The sequence below is a fragment of the Papio anubis genome, chromosome 11 (genome assembly GCF_008728515.1).
Source record: "Papio anubis isolate 15944 chromosome 11, Panubis1.0, whole genome shotgun sequence".
Taxonomy (NCBI): Eukaryota; Metazoa; Chordata; class Mammalia; order Primates; family Cercopithecidae; genus Papio; species Papio anubis.
In genome coordinates, this window is record NC_044986.1 from 18,265,985 (window position 1) to 18,283,028 (window position 17,044).

Sequence of the window (17,044 nt, forward strand, 5' to 3'; positions counted from 1 at the left end):
ACGCCTTCATTCTAACACAATGTTTACACTCTAATTTTTCAACACCAATATTTTGAAGATTACAAAGCAAGCCACACTTCATTTATCAGAGGTACTAAGATTCCTTCCAATTGAATGGCACACAGATTTTTATGCCAGTTGATAACCAAAATGAGATATCACATGCAGTATGTTCTCCAGGGCTTTTTAAAATCTATCAATCAATCTATGTATCTATGTACCTATCTATCTACCTACCTACCTACCTTACTTATTATTTATTGAGATGGAGTCGTCTCACTCTGTCACCCACGCTGGCGTGCAGTGGCATGATCTTGGCTCACTGCAACCTCCGCCTCCTGGGTTCAAGTGATTCTCCTGCCTCAGCCTACCAAGTAGCTGGTATTAAAGGTGTGCAGCACCACACCTGGATAATTTTTTTTGGTATTTTTAGTAGAGATGGGTTTCACCATGTTGGCCAGGCTGCTCTCAAACTCCTGACCTCAAGTGATCTGCCACCTTGGCCTTTCAAAGTGTTAGGATTACAGGCATGAGACACCACGCTCGGCCAGGGCTTTTATTTTTAATACTTAAACCACTACTATGTCAAGTGTTTTCCACAGGCCAGTATCTATAATAAGTTCAGAAAATGAGATTGCGTAGAAACTTATTTAGCAATTTTACATTGCCATAATATTTTAATTATATTTTACAAAAGTCATCAATCAGTCCGCAATGAACTGAAAATTGTTTTAAATAGTCTTTGACTACAGATTCTTTTAAAGAAACAAAAGTCATTTTATCAATAATTTATATTACATTTAGAGCAAGAGTTTTAAAACAAAGTTTATTCCAGGAACATAATGAAATTTTTTGCTACCTCTTGGCATACTAATCTTCCTTGCACATGCATTTTCATTGGCCCTTAGTCCCAGCACTTATAACCAGCACCTAATTACTCATATGGATAGAGACATTATCTCTTTGACAGCTGGAAGAGACCCCTTCTACCAGCAGTTCACAGCTTTCCAACCACTCCTGCCTCCAAATAACCCCTTCTCTCTTCTATCAAGTGCCTAGAAAAGTGCTTTTGGATCTATTCAAGGTTACTCTCATACATGAACATACTTTATCATCTTAAAGAGGCCCTACTCTTTTCTTTAATAAACATTTTATAACCAATGAACAAAGCATATTTTTGCTAAAAGGGCGCAGGTTTACAAAATGGTATTGTTTCTATAAAAATTCTAAGGTTTAAAAAAGTCTGCCACTAGCATTTATGATCTCTAAGTCCCAATCATCTAAGAAATATGATATTTTAAAAGTCCAAATATAAGTTTATTAAATGATGAGCACTGTAGCATTGTTTCTTTAAGTCTAATTGGTTTTCAATTAAGAATTTCCAATTTTCAGTCTCGATATTTTCAATCTCAGATATGTTTGTAGACATAATACTCAGGAATGATACCCATTCATGCAGTTTACTCAGTTTATTTTTCTATTTGATAAAAATCCAATACATGTAAGTCATTAAGAACATTAAAGAAAAACAGAACTATTTCAGTATTCTTACCTTGGACCCTGACAACATACTGGTCAACATTTTTGTTCCACTTCCAATTCCAACAACTACAAATCAAAGAAAGAAATATTATGACACTCTGTTCTGAAAACTAGGTTTTTAAAATAGCTATATATTTTGGTCATAATTTCCCGGCTTAGGTAATGTGAAGTGGGAAAGAGCATATATTTAGCAAAATTTCAGGGCTCCTATTACTCCAAACAGTTGAACTTGTCATGCAAATAAGAAACTCTAAAGAAGGGATGAGAAGACCTTTCTCCCCATTCTCAAAGCATTAAACTCAGTAGAAACCTCAACCCAGCCCATTAGATAATGAAGCCTTAGAACAATCTCAAAGGACACACTGGAATTTTATATGGGCACCAGTAAAAAACACATGGCACAATTAACCATGTTCAAGTGGGTATGATAAAGTCTTTTGACAGAATTCATTATTAAACAAAGCAAAAGCCATTATCATAGCTAATGAACCATTTAAAGATGATTAGCACCCAGCAGTATATACAATCAAGAAAAGAGAAACATAACAACTCAGTCTAACACAAAGAAGAATACAAGGTAAAATGAAGGCTGAAGAATGTATTTTAACAGAGACCAAATATAAAGTACAACAATGGCCTACCTTTCTCTTAAATTTCAAACATTATTCATACGACAACACATTTCACTCGGTGAGGGTGAGAGGATTTAGTCACTTCTCTTTTTGTAAGAAGCCACATTTTTGTAAGAATTGAAATATTTGTCATCAACAGATACAATGTGCATAAGAACACAACACAACCACCACAATTCAGAATTATAAAAGCAAACAAGGAGTACTGATTGGCAAACTGGAAAAAATATCTTCAATATTTACGGCAAGTATCATTCACTGAGTTTACCATGTATCAGATTCTACTTGAAATGTTCTCCTTTCATTATCCCATTTAATCCTTATAACAACTTTAAAAGGCTAGGCATGGTGGCTCACGCCTGTAATCCTAGCACTTTGGGAGGTTGAGGAGGGCAGATCACCTGAGGTCAGGAGTTTGAGACCAGCCTGACAAACATGGAGAAAGCCCATCTCTACTGAAAATACAAAATTAGCCGGGTATGGTGGCGCATGCCTGTAATCCCAAATACTCGGGAGGCTAAGGCAGGAGAATCGCTTGAACCCAGGAGGCGAAGGTTGCGGTGAGCCAAGATCGTACCATTGTACTCCACTGCACTCCAGCCTGGGCGACAAGAGCAAAACTCCATCTAAAAAAAAAAAAAAACTTTTAAAGATGGTATAATTACCCCTGTTGATAAATGAGATAGATGAGGAAATAGGAATAAGAGACTAAGAACTTTGTCCAGCATCTCACAACCAGTACCTGGTAGAGTTAAGATTCAAACCAAATGGTCTAAGAGCTGACCCCCTTCCTTTCCATTCCCTCTGCCACCTTAACTCACCTAGGTTTTCTTTTCACTGCCAACAGCCTACATCACTGCAAACCTGACAGTCCTACATCCTATCCCTTTCTCTTCCAATTCATACCACTTCTTAACCATTTCTGAAACCCTATTTTTCACATTACAAAGCCCCCCAAACAATCCTTAGTAGGGTCCCAGTGCCTACAGTACCAACTCCTTATTAAAGTATTCAAAGTCAATCCTTTGAAGCCCAGCTCAAGCCCCAACTCATTCATAAAGTCTATTCCAACCCCCTCAAAACTTCTATGGCACTCATCTGTATTGATCCAAGTCATATAGTTCAAGGTCTAAGATCAAAACAGTCTGCCCTCAGTAATCCTCTGAAGAGCATAATACTCTTCAAATGACAGAACTTGTAGATACTACTGCTGATGAGGCAAACAGGAAAGATACAATGCAATTTGATTCCAATCAAATAAATCCCCAAACAATATTTTTTTGAACAACTACTATAAACATAATCCCAAGAGGAATACTTCCAATGGAAAAGCAAAGAAACTTGTGACACATTTCCTAACTTCAAAACAGCTTATAATCTCATCAGGAAAATAAAATACAGAAAAATACAGTGCTCAAGAAATGTTGCCTAATGAGTGAAAAATGCTAAATAACAATATGATAGTATATGATTAAGTGTCAAAATGAACAGAGAGAGAACAGCTGCCATAGCAAGGCAAAGGTGGGAGCATTCTAAATGACTAAAGAGGCCAGAGAATGCTTCATTCAAGCATTTCAGGGTTTGTATTAGGCCTTTGAAGGATGTACAGGGAACACAACAGAGAGAAGAGAAGCATGTTTTAAAAAAGAAAATAATTGCACAAACTCTCAGATACAAGGATGAGAACAGTGGGTTTATCAACTGAACACAGGGTATCTTAGAAGCAGGCTGACACGTTTGACTTTAACATGGTTGAAATCCTGAACTCATGATGGTTTCTGAGCTAGTTTAGTGACCCAGAAGGATAAAATTCAAAAGAAGGCATCTTAGAGTTACCCAGCTTAATCCTCTCATTTTATACCTAAGAATAACCAAGTGCCACTGAAGTGAGGTGATTAGTGAAAGCAGAATTTTAGGAAGACTAATATGGTGGTGGCATATAGAAAAATTATCTGGAGTTGGGACCTAGCCAACCAGCAGCTTTTCATTCACAGGTTAGTTTCCCGGACAGAATTTTTACTTAGCATGTTTTGCCTTCAATCACTCAAAATTGTATTTAGTACTTATTGTGTAGGTGCAGAAATAAATAAGACCTGGCTTCGGCTGTGATTTAACAATCTAATAGAGAGACAGATATTAACAAAAACCAGGAGAACAAAATGAAATTTTACATTAGTAGTATAGAAGAGCAAGCAGGCAGGCTTCAAAGGTAGGAAATGGCATTTCAGCTGAACCTGGAAAGGCCAGTAGGACTTCTACAACCAAAGGTGCTGAGAGAGATGAGCAGCTTATAAAAGAAAAACATGAGCAAAGGCACCACATTTGAAAAGGTGTGGAGAATTTAGAGAGTGGATGAATGACAGGGTTTTCCATGCACTGTTGCACAATCACTACTCTCCTACTCTATCTCCCAAGTGTTCTGTGCTCACTCAAATGTCTTCTCTGTTAAAAAACAAAAACAAAAACAACTATCTCCAAACTTATCCAATGTCCTAGTATCCTATTCTCAAATCAAAAAGATAGAATTTGTTTATGATGAGAGCCTCTCTAGGACAGGCATGGACTCCATACATGTATTTCCAGCTTTCTATAGGATCATCTTACAAGGCTCGTATCTTTCCAATTGTAGGAATCTATTTTAAGAATCTGAAACACCTGGCTGATACAGATGTGTGGGTAAAAAATAAAAACTAAAAACAAAACAAACAGTTCTATCTAGAAAGACATCCCTCACAAAATCAGTTCTGATAAAACTCTGGTAATAACCTCAGGGACCTCAAATAGGGAAATGATTAACAAATTGTATTTTAGCCATATGATGGAACATTTTATAGCCATTAAAAATAAAGTTTACAAAGACCTTATCAACATGAACAATGTCTATGTTACAATGTTAAGTTTAAAAAATGGATATATAAGTACACACAGTGAAGTAGAGCTCAACTTTAAAAATCGCATAGACAAAAAGCTACAAGGAAATATGGCAAAAATGTTAACTGACTATTGATGAAAGGTGGAAAATGGATAATTTTTTATTTTCAACTTTCCTGTATTTTCGAAATTTTCCCACTGTTTGTATAACCTCTAAAATTTAAAAACATCATTTTTGAAATGGTATATAGAAATTTTATTTACATTTTAAGTGATTTATGATAAACAGGTATATTCCTTTCCTATTGCTACTGTAACAAATTACCAATCTGGCTTAAAACAATACAAACTTTTTATCATACAGTTGCGGAGGTCAGAAGCCTGAAATGGGTTTAACTAGGCTTAAAATCAAAGGGTTGGCTTGGCTGTGTTCTTCTCTTGAGGTGCTAGGGGAGAATCCTTCACTAGAGCCCCCCTAGAGGACCCATTTTTTTGCTTGCCTGCCTCCTCCAGCTTTTAGAGGCTGCCCCCATTCTTTGGCTTGTGATCCCCTTCACTCTTCAAAGCCAGCAACCCACATTACTCCAACCTCTGCCTCCACTGCCACATCTCCTCTGACTCTCTCTTCTGCCTCCTCTTCCACTTTTAAAGAGTATTATGATTACATTGGGTCTACTTGGAAATTTCAGGATAATCTATCTTAAAGTCAGCTGATTAGCAACATCAATTCCATCTACAACCCTAATGCTCCTTGTGATGTAACCTAATATATTCACAGGTTATGAAAATTAGGACACGGACACCTTTAGAGGGCCGTATTTTGCCTACCATTTTTTTTTTTGAGACGGAGTCTCACTCTGTCGCCCAGACTGGAGTACAGTGGCGCCATCTCGCTCACTGCAAGCTCCGCCTCCCGGGTTCACGCCATTCTCCTGCTTCAGCCTCCCGAGTAGCTGGGACTACCGGTGCCCGCCACTGCGCCCGGCTAAGTTTTTGTATTTTTAGTGGAGACGGGGTTTCACCGTGTTAACCAGGATGGTCTTGATCTCCTGACCTCGTGATCCACCCGCCTCGGCCTCCCAAAGTGCTGGGATTAGAGCCAATGTGCCCAGCCTGCCTACCATGTATTTTTGAGAAACTTGTGAACCCTCTAGCAATCATGCTATAGAATTATAAACCTGAATTTCAGGTTATAATCTTAAATTGTCAGCTAAATTCTTAACTGCATCATTAATATTGCAAAAAAAAATGTTGAAAGAAAAAGTGTATTTTTTTTGCACAGGTCCAGTTTTAGTTTGTTTTCTTTTGTTTGTTTGTTTTCAAAAAAGACCTTTTGGCCGGGCATGGTGGCTCACCATGCACTTTGGGAGGCTGAGGTGGGCAGATCACTTGAGATCAGGAGTTCAAGACCACCCTGGTCAACATGGTGAAACCCTGACTCTACTAAAAATACAAAAATCAGCCGGGCGTGGTGGCAGTCACCTATAATCCCAGCTGGTCAGGGATTGGGAGTTGAATTTGGGAGGCGGAGGTTGCAGTGAGCCAAGATCACGCCACTGCACTCAAGCCTGGACAACAGAGCAAGATTCCATCTCAAAAAAATAAATAAATAAAAATAAAAAAGACCTGTATACAACACTTCACAGGATAAAGTATATATCTATATACTATAGGTATTTTGTAAGATATTTTTGAAAACCTTTTGACTCAGTTTTGGTAGACATTATCCTCTTTTAAGAGATGAAGAAACATTCAGTGAAGTTATGGGATTTTCTTAGGGTGTATATAGTTAGTAATTAAAGCAGCCAGTAGCCAGTGTACAAACCGAAGTATGATTAGAGTCCAGTGTTTATTTTACCACACAATCAAAAATCGTCTTCTCATAAGTTTCCAGAACTGCTAACTTGGACAACAAACATCCCTTACTCTGTGACTAAACACCAACAATTTTTAAAACTTTCTCTCTCCTTGGAAATCACATGCATTAGAAGAAAAATTAATACATCTGACATATGAACATATTATATCATCATAAAAGTCCTTGTGTGATCAAATATAAATTAAGCCTCCAACCAGAAAACTGTTTCCAATACAGTTTCTTCCACACATACAAATCTCAGCCCCTTCATAATACTAAAATGGAAGCTTCAACAAGATCCCTTAGGCCAAGGGTGTCTAATCTTTTGGCTTCCCTGGGCCACAATGAAAGAAGAATTATCTTGGGCCACACACGTAATATACTAACAACAGCTGATGAGTTAAAAAAAAAAAAATCACAAAACAATCTCATGATGTTTTAAGAAAGTTTACAAATTTGTGTTGGGCTGCATTCAAAGCCCCCCTAGGCCACATGCAACCCGCAGGCCAAAGGTTGGACAAGCTTGCCTTAGGTTTAGGGTAAAAAATAAACTTTCATTCACTGCCTTGAATATGACTATTTTCTGCATGCCAATGAAGAACTGCCACTAGAAATTAATAGAATTGATCTATTCATAAATAAGCAACAGATCTTATCCTCTCTTTTCTTGTATTTGTGGTGCTATGCCTGGAAAACAGTAAAGCAGAAGGGTTAGGAACATAGGCTTCAACTCAAAGGCCAACTCTAATCAACTGGTACAGGCTACTGAAGTGCTAAGCTGATAAGAATCGTGAAGCCCCAATTTCTGCCAAGAGCACAGGGCATGAGGAACAAAAGCAGGAGCGCCAGGTATCTGCCATCCACAATAGGGCAGATGCTTTGGAACTGAGCAGATCTGGCTCAAATCCTGACTTTGTCACTCACTAATTCTGACAGTGAACATGTTACTTTATCTCTCAGGGTCTTCCTTTCTTCTTCTGTAAAATGGGGATAGTAATAACTTCTCTTATAGGTTACAATGAGAATTAAACTATAGAACTTACGAATGCCCAAAACTGAAGACCTTATATACAGTAAGTGCTCAATAAATGCTTATTATTAGCTGGGGTTTTTGTTTTGTTATGCTTGTTTTTTTGAAGTGCAGTGGTGCAATCACAGATCACTGCAGCCTCAACTTCCCAGGTTCCAGTGATACTCCCACCTCAGCCTCCCAAGTAGCTGGGACTATAGGTATGTGTCACCACACCCAGTTAATTTTTAAATTTTTTATAGAGATAGGGTTTCACCATATTGCCTAAGCTGGTCTCGGACTCTTGGGCTCAAGCAATCCACCCACCTCGGCCTCCCAAATTTCTAGGATTATAGGCATGAGTCACTGTGCCCAGCCTGATTTTTTCTATTTTGTTTGTTTATTTATTCATTTATTTATTGAGACGGAGTTTCGCTCTTGTCGCCCAGGCTGGAGTGCAATGGCGGGATCTCAGATCACTGCAACCTCCACCTCCTGGGTTCACGTGATTCTCCTGCCTCAGCCTCCCAAGTAGCTGGCATTACAGGCACATGCCACCACACCAGGCTACATTTTGTATTTTTAGTAGAGACAGGGTCTCACCATGTTGGTCAGGTTGGTCTCGAACTGATTTTTTCTATTTTAACCTCAAGTAAAAATATTACTGCCAACATAAACCTATAATTTTAGAAAATACAAAAATCATACAGTTTATAATGTTCTTGAAGCATACCATTTTCTTCACCAATTTTATCCTTTTAAATAAGCACTCATTTACTTTGGATAGCTTAGATCAAGGTTTGCTGTTGTTCCTTTGTACCTAATTTTTGCTGTAAATGAAACTGAATAAAATATAAAATACCAGAGCATGTAAAAAGATGAGTATTGTTCCATAAAAGTTTGTTTCTCGTATGTGAGGAAGGGGGCACTGAGAGGGATCCCAATGTATGCAGGTAGTTCTGTGACTAAGGATGCAGTTACAGAGTAAAATATACCCTAGCCTGTGTATAACACACTTGCACTTCAGAATCTCCACCAGGGGCAAAAAACAAAAAACAGATGGAATAAAAAAGGATAAAATATTTTTATTCCCTTTGATCAATTCTACTAATTTTCCTTCACAAGCAATAAAATAGTCAACTAATATATCTCTAGCAGAAAATGACTTCCTCTCAAGCTTCCCCTTCTCAAGAGAGTTGATTTCAGAGATTAGATTAGAGATAGGCAGACAAACAGAGCCTTCTACCTTGTCAAGAGTCCCCAAGACCAGCCCACATTCAAAGATTGATATATAGCTCAGATTTTTTACAGTGTTGTAGTAAGAATACACAGTTGGACCATAAGAGATAAAGACACAGAGAAATCTGGGCACAAGCTTCCTTATCCTCTCCCCCTCCTGTGAGAGGATGCTCGAGCGTGCTGCTTTCTCTAACAAAAAAAGCGGTAACACGTGTGCAATGTTTCGCTCAGGGAAGCTCATTAGAAACTCAGTGCCCAAAGCTGTGTTTTGTTTTGTTTTGTTTTGAGATAGAGTCTCCATCTGTCACCCAGGCTGAAGTGCAGTGGTATGATCTCAGCTCACTGCAACCTCCGCCTCCCAGGTTCAAGCGATTCTCCTGCCTCAGCCTACCAAGTAGCTGGGATTACAGGCACATGCCACCACACCCGACTAATTTTCATATTTTTAGTAGAGACAGGGTTTCACTATGTCAGTCAGGCTGGTCTCAAATTCCTGACCTTGTGATCCGCCTGCCTCAGCCTCCCAAAGTGCTGGGATTACAGGCATGAGCCACCATGCCTGACCCCAGTGCCCACAGGTTTTACTGGGGACTTGAGAGGATGATCACTCAGGCACCCTCTGCCTTAGCAGTGGAGCAAAATTCCAGATTCCTAGAAGGAAAGCTGGTGTTCCCAGAAACATCTGAGGCACAGCCAACCAGCCTTATCAGACAGAGAAGGGTGGGAACACTCCTAAAATCCAAGTTCCCAGATACCAGCCAAGGGCAAGCTGTGCAAGCAGACCTTTCTAAAGATAGTAATTTCAGGCCTGCTATGTTAACTCTTTTCTGCACAGAGAGAAACCTTTTTTCAAAGTCCCATCCACACATAAAAGTAGCTATTTCTAACAGCCTTGTAGGCCTTGTACGATTTAAAGGCTTCTTTAAAAGATGGCACTATATATATCCAGTAGATCTGAAACATTCCAAAGTATAGTGAAAAATATAAGGCTTTAGTCAATCTATCTGTTCTCAACCAGTGTTTCTTTCTGATATTAAGTGACAGTGGACACTTAATTTCCTTTCATATCTCTTACCCAGAACTCCTCGGGCTGCGCTGTCTAGAGTCCCTCCATGCCCAATTTTCAAAGTCTGCTTTTTCCTCTTGGTCCATTCTGGAGAAGGCATTCCAGCTTCTACGAGAGTAATGGGGATGAAAAAAAGGTGATTACCACGACAAATTAAGTAGGATTTCCATAAACTTGGGAGGAAGAGGGAATGGCATTTTCAAAACAAATAAAAAGTATTATACAAACTTCACATGTTAAGAGACTATGACCTCGTTACTAGTAAAGAAAAGATTTTAAAATGTATATTCCCTAAATTATAAAGAAAGAGTATTCCAAAATTAGCTATCAAGACACTAGAATTCATTCTCTAAGAGAAAAATGGCATTTTTAAAAGGTGGGTAAATATCCAAACTAACCTGCAAAAATCTAGTAAATTCTTGGTAGTGGTGGGCTCTTAGAGAATCATGAAAAGAAGTTAATTTTTATATACAAAGATACTTTTAAAAGTCCTCAATTTCCATTTCTAAATCTCTTCCATGGTCTTTGCTGGTATCTCTAGCTACCTAACACTGGGAGTACATCTCATGCAGGGCTATTTCTAAATACACCAAATTCCCAAACTCCCTGTATTCGCTTTCTCCTTGAAATTGAAAAACCAAAATTTTCAATTCATTAAAGAAATGAATCTCAACAAAACATTATGTGGAAAGCAGCTAAGATTAAGTTGCACCTTAATTTCCTAAGCATTTAGATCTTTAAAAAGAGGATGCCAGCCTGGCTTATCTCATATTCCTGTTGTAAATATAAAGTGAGCCAGGCACAGTGGTTCATGTCTGTAATCCCAGCACTTTGGGAGGCCGAGATGGATGGATCACTTGAACCCAGAAGTTCGAGACCAGCCTGGGCAACACAGGGAAACCCTGTCTCTATCCAAAATAAAATACAAAAATTAGCTGGGCATGGTGGTGTGCACCTATAGCCCTAGCTACTGGGGAGGCTTAGGGGAGAGGACTGTTTGAGCTCGGGAGGCAGAGGTTGCAGTAAGCCAAGACTGTGCCACTGTATTCCAGTCTGGGCAACAGAGTGAGATCCTATCCTATTTAAAAAAAAATAAAAATAAGGCAAAATAATGTTACTTGAAAGTATTTTGGGGAGACAGGGCCAGTGCTTCCTTCTGGGTAAATATAAATTGTTTTGATGATGGCATATACCATATTGAGAGAGTATTGACTATTAGATGTCAAGTGAGAAAGAAAAGCAGGAACTGCTATATTGATCTATACCTGCCCCCAAGCCCATCAAACCTTCCTTATCAACACTGACGCAGAGTAGAAAGAAAATAAAGCAAAGAAAACGAAATGAGTGGACAGACAAGGGAGGAGGGAAATCAAAGCAACAATGGAAATGCAGAAGCCAGATTAAATGGCCAAAAGAATGCTGGGTGGCTCAGCCTCCCAAGAAAATTATCACTCTACTGAGTCAGAACCATGGTCTCTGGAACACCCTGGCATCATTCTCTAATTATGACATCACTGTACTTAGAAGGGTATGGCTGTCTGCTTTGACATAAACTTCAAAGGCCAGACCTCGGTTTCAAACCCTTGACCTGTCACTTGCAACCCATCATGGATCTCTCACCCACAAATTAACAGAAACCTTTTGGGGAACTCTTTGTATTTTCAACTTGACACCCCTTGGAGTAAGAAGGCCCCATAAATATACTATCTTCCCTTTGTGCCCAAATATACCTCCTTCTAACTTGCAGACATACTGCCCCTACTATATAAAGTGGGGAATTTGGTTCACCCCACTAAACTAAGTATTCATGGATTTTTATTAAAGTATTTTCTAGCTATAAAATTCTGGTACACTTAGGGCTTTGAAGGATCCCAACAGACAAAGATTAGGGATTGCAGTATAACAGGAATCAACGCAAAGAAAGACAAGGAATGGTATTGGAGGACACAACCACTGACCGTGGTTGTCAAATACAGCTAACATTAGAATGTAGGTATCTTTAAGAACCTTCCCAAGGCCGAGCGCCATGACTCACGCCTGTAATCCCAGCACTTTGGGAGGCTGAAGCGGGTGGATCACCTAAGGTCGTGAGTTCGAGACCAGCCTGACTAACACGGAGAAACCCCATCTCTACTAAAAATACAAAATTAGCCAGAGTTGATGGTGCATGCCTGTAATCCCAGCTACTTGAGAGGCTGAGGCAGGAGAATCACTTGAACCCGGGAGGTGGAGGTTGCAGTGAGCCGAGATCACGCCATTGCACTCCAGCCTGGCCAACAAGAGCGAAACTCTGTCTCAAATACTTCCCAAGTAATTCTGACAGCCAGTTATAACGACATCTGGAAAGCCATAGCCTAACTAACATAAATACAGAATAGGCCAATCACAAACAATATAGAAATCAAGGATAATGAGAATGTCTCTAGCTAAAGATTCTAGCCTAGCAACAGCCTTGAAACAATCATTTTAACTAAGATTCAACAAGAAAATTCAGTTCTTAGAGAGATTAGCCAGAAGGCCAGAATATGGCTTTGTCAGAAACTTGTCTGAAAGAATGGTAATCATTACCTTAAGGATAACAAAAAAAGAAACCCAGAGTTTAGTTAACAAATCAGGAAAGCAGCAGTTCTATATAGGAAAACTAAAAAACTATGATGACACCACAATACATATCCTTGATGCAATTCCTTACTTTGACGTCCTCTGAATGAGTCATCCTTTCAGGCAACAAAGCAAAACTTTAATAAAAGAATGAGTAGTCGTGATACTGGAATTAAACATCTGCAGGAGCGTGCCTATTTGCCCATAAACATTTAAATCTGTACTGTCAGTTATAATTCCCATTAGAATAATTTATTTTTGCATTTTTTTTAAGTGTAAAGTTTTCCATGGGACACTAAACAATGTAAGAAAGTCCCTGTACTGGTTTAATGGCGAGACAGAATACGGCCCAACTCTGGAGAACCTTGAATAACCTAGCTACCTAGTTTTACCACCACAGGGTGCAGAAATCACTAGGCTGTCAGCTCAGTTAAGGTAAGAGACAGTATCTTTTATCTTCAAGTCTCTATAGGCTAGCACAGACCTGGTTTAGTGTATATGTCCAACGAACTTAAGGATCCTGGATGCTTTATGTGTGAAATCATCCGAGCTGATGAAGGGGGTGATTCTTTAGGCTCTTCTAGTATTTTCCCAGTATACGTGAATAAACGAATCAATAAAAAGAACACTCTCAGCTTAGTGACCAAGTTATATTTAGTGTTCCTCAAACGTGGTCCATAAACCACTTACACTGGAATCACGTGGAGCAACTATTTAGAATTGCAGTTTCCTAAAAATACCCTGAACCATCCGAATCACAATCTCGGACAGGGCAGGGATTAGGAATCTGTATTTGTACAAGAGACTCTAAGTAATTGTTAGGCCCACTAAAATATGAAAACGACTTTATTAAGTCTTGGTTAACGAAGTATATCTGCATTTCCAATACATTCTGAGGAATGCAACTTTGGGGGTAAGTGCCAGTACTTCCTTTTGGGGTTCATCCACATGAACCCAACAAAAGCCTCCTGAGGGATCAGATTACAGAAAATAGGTCTGCACGCCCAAGGGCAGGGTTTTATTGTGTAAGTATGGGTTTTTTTCTCCCACTGAGAACTACAACTGCCAAGTAGGCTACAAGAGTTCGTGCCAGGGCAAGTCCAAGCCCGAGATGCCCGAGATTTCTGTCCAGAGCTAATTCAATGGTCATTCTCCCTTTCCCTTCCTTTTGTCTCTTGAATCACGAGCGTCGCAAAAAGCCTAATGTGCTTCCCCTCTCGTAGCGACCGCCTCAGCCTGGTCCCCACCCGGGCTGCAGTACCTGCCAGCAGCTTCTCCTTCAACCGATTCAGCAGCTCGGCTGAAGTGGGCCCTTTGGGCTTGTGCACGGCGAACACGCCGCTCAGGGACAGCAGCTTGGTAGCCAAAGCGGCCTTGGAGACCCTGGCTTCGGATCCGGTCCTGGCCGCGGCCGCAACCACCGCGGCTGCAGCCCTTGCTGGCGGGGTCGCAGCCATTGCTGCGACCGTTCCTGCAGTTTCAAGGACAGAGCATGTGTCTGTTTTCAAAGACGACGAAGACATAACCGCCGCCTCAGAAGCGGCCATACTTTTGTACTCCAAACCTGTTTCATGGTGGAGGCGCACGCTGATGATGCAACAAGAGTGCGCCTGACAGGACCCTCTTTCTCATACCGCGAAGCTGCGCAGAACGGAGAGGTCACAAGGGCTTGTGGGAATTGTAGTCCATGGCCTTCCCATACAGACCAAGAGCCTGCTGTGCCCTTGTGTTTTAAATAGAAAGTTTTAAATGTTGAGTTTTCCTGGGGTTTGTGAAGATCCATGGCTTCCTGGGCTCACTGCTTCATTGACTGTGTTGTGCTCTTGCATTCAGGTTCAGAATTAGAAGACATCCAAATGTGAGCCCTATTGGAGCGAGGAACTTATGTACCACGCTTGCCGAGACATCCTAGATGCCTCACACATTGTAGGCACTTAAATAAATATTTGAAAACGTATAAATAAGTATGAATTCTTCAAATTTCCCGAAGAAACCAAGCCAATGGTAAATCACGTGGGCTTATTTTGATGCTCTTCATGCACTCCTGTTTGCCACCCTCCAAGCCCCCACTGCCTCCACTACAATTTTTAATAATTCCGATTTTGAATACCAGCTTTTCTGTAGGTTGCATTCCTTAGTACACATTGCTTAGATATCAAAAAGCATTCTTGCAATTCGTAAACTTTAAACTACTTTCTATCTGAGACCTTCTCCCTAAAAGTTATTCACTTCTCAACAAGACTGAGGAATATTATTTTGATCCCAGCATAAGGCAGAGTGGAGAAAAATTACTTTTGCACCAGATACATTAAATGCTATCATAAGTATTGTGAGACAGATAAAGTTTGTCCTCATTGTTTTTTAGGTTTCTTTACAGTCACTCTTTCTCCTTATCATACTCTAGGACTTTAACATCTGGTATTTTAATGATGCCCCTTAGCTGCTCACAATCACCAGTTATGGGATCCCATTTGAACTTGCACCCATTTGTACAACAAACACATGGCAGAACAATTTATTAAAAGGAAAAAAAAAATTTGAGGGAGTTTTTTCAGGGCAGAAAGCTGTAACTCCTAGAAGGAAGTCACCTACTCTTGTGGTCTACTATAAAAGCCTAAGCTAACTGAAAAGATTGGCATATCAAAAGATTAGTGGACACCTGGCCCTGCTTCAAGATGTTCGTTTTTCCAGGAAGATGTCATGACTTCAGAAGGGATGACTGCACCCCAAGGAGCATGGTGTCCTTTAGCCTCAGGAAAGAGTTCTCTGTTCTTGTGGCATGGAAGCAGAGAGCCAGGGACTTGCAGGGAAGGTTGGAAGGCTTGACCAATGACGACTTGGAGATTAGAGGCCTTTTCCCAATTGTCCGGACATCAGCAAGCCTCCCTGTTTCTGTTGTGGCTCTGGGGGTGAAGGATGCAGAGGGATGCAGAGGGAGAGCAGAACTAGGGGTGACAAATGATGCTTATATTCGAATTTTCCATCAGTTCAGTGTAGGACCAGAGTTAATTTGATTTAAACAAAATGAAGAAATTGATATTTCTTGCACGTTTGATTTCTGGGATGCTAGGACACAACTAAATTAATTCTACTCTGCTATCATATCGGCATTCTTGGGATCAGAAGCACCAAGTTTTGTTTTTCTAAGGTAACCAACATCTCCCACATTGGGCAGGCCTTGAATTCACAGGTTTTCTTGCTCCAATACAAGTATGAGTTTGGGCTTTTTGGTTAGAAGCAACAGAAAACTGATTCATACCAGCTTGGGGGGCACGGGGGAGATGATTTATCAGAAATACACTGGTACACTATTCAGAATCTAGAAAGTTCTCTGTCTCTGGCTGCACATCCTTCTTTTATGCTAATCACTTGTGTCTTTTTTTTTTTTTTTTTTTTTTTTTTTGAGACAGAGTTTCACTCTTGCTGCCCAGGCTGCAGTGCAGTGGCGCAATCTCAGCTCCCCACAACTCCTGGGTTCGAGGGATTCTCCTGCCTCAGCCTCCTGAGTAGCTGGGATTACAGGCATGTGGCACCACACCCAGTGCATTTTTAGTAGAGACAGGGTTTCTCCATGTTGGTCAATCTGGTCATGAACTCCTGACCTCAGGTGGTCCGCCTGCCTCAGCCTCCCAAAGTGCTGGGATTACAGGCACGAGCCATTGCGCCAGGTCCACTTGTGTCTTTATTCCTCTTTCCTTCTTCTAATAGGCCTTTTATTGTAACTCTTCATTCCACATCCTTGTTTTAAACCATCCTATTTTGATCCAATTCCAAAAACCATCTGGATGAAGTCACTCCTGACCACCTGTAGAACATAATACCTCATTCTTTCTATCCCTCTACCATGACACTTTCCTAGCTAACTTTCTGGCTTTATTTTTTCCCATGGCACATCTCACCTGACATACCATGAATATGATCTGGATGTTGGTTCCCTCCAAATCTCATGTTGAAATGTGATTCCCAGTGTTGGAGGTTGGGCCTGGTGGTAGGTGATTGGATCATGCGAGTGGACCCCTCATGAAAGGTTTAGCACCATCCCCTGGGTGACAAATGAGTTCTCACTCAGTTAGTTCATGTGAGAGCTGGTTGTTTAAGAGTCTGGGACCTGCCTGCTGTTGCTCTCTTGCTCCCACTCTCAGCCATATGATGTGCCTGCTCCCCATTCACCTGCTATGATTGGAAGCTTCCTGAGGCCCTCACCAGAATTAGATGCCCACACCATG

At 40.3% G+C, this 17,044-nt stretch overlaps 1 protein-coding gene and 1 long non-coding RNA gene across 2 annotated transcripts in view; one reads left to right on the top strand and one right to left on the bottom strand.

Annotated features, from left to right (window-relative positions):
• Positions 1-14,420, bottom strand: part of TRUB1 (TruB pseudouridine synthase family member 1) — a 39,799-nt gene extending 25,379 nt beyond the window's left edge. The window contains exons 1-3 of the mRNA XM_003904287.4: positions 14,080-14,420; positions 10,227-10,325; positions 1,553-1,608 (exon numbers count right to left, since the gene is read on the bottom strand). Of these exons, the coding sequence (XP_003904336.1) occupies positions 1,553-1,608; positions 10,227-10,325; positions 14,080-14,365 (441 nt within the window). The 5' untranslated portion in view covers positions 14,366-14,420. The remainder of the gene's footprint in view (positions 1-1,552; positions 1,609-10,226; positions 10,326-14,079) is intronic.
• LOC110744176 lies at positions 13,167-15,146 on the top strand. Its single transcript, XR_002524456.2, has 2 exons — positions 13,167-13,253; positions 14,652-15,146. It is a non-coding gene; the product is annotated as an uncharacterized LOC110744176 (long non-coding RNA).
• Positions 15,147-17,044: the final 1,898 nt, after the last annotated feature.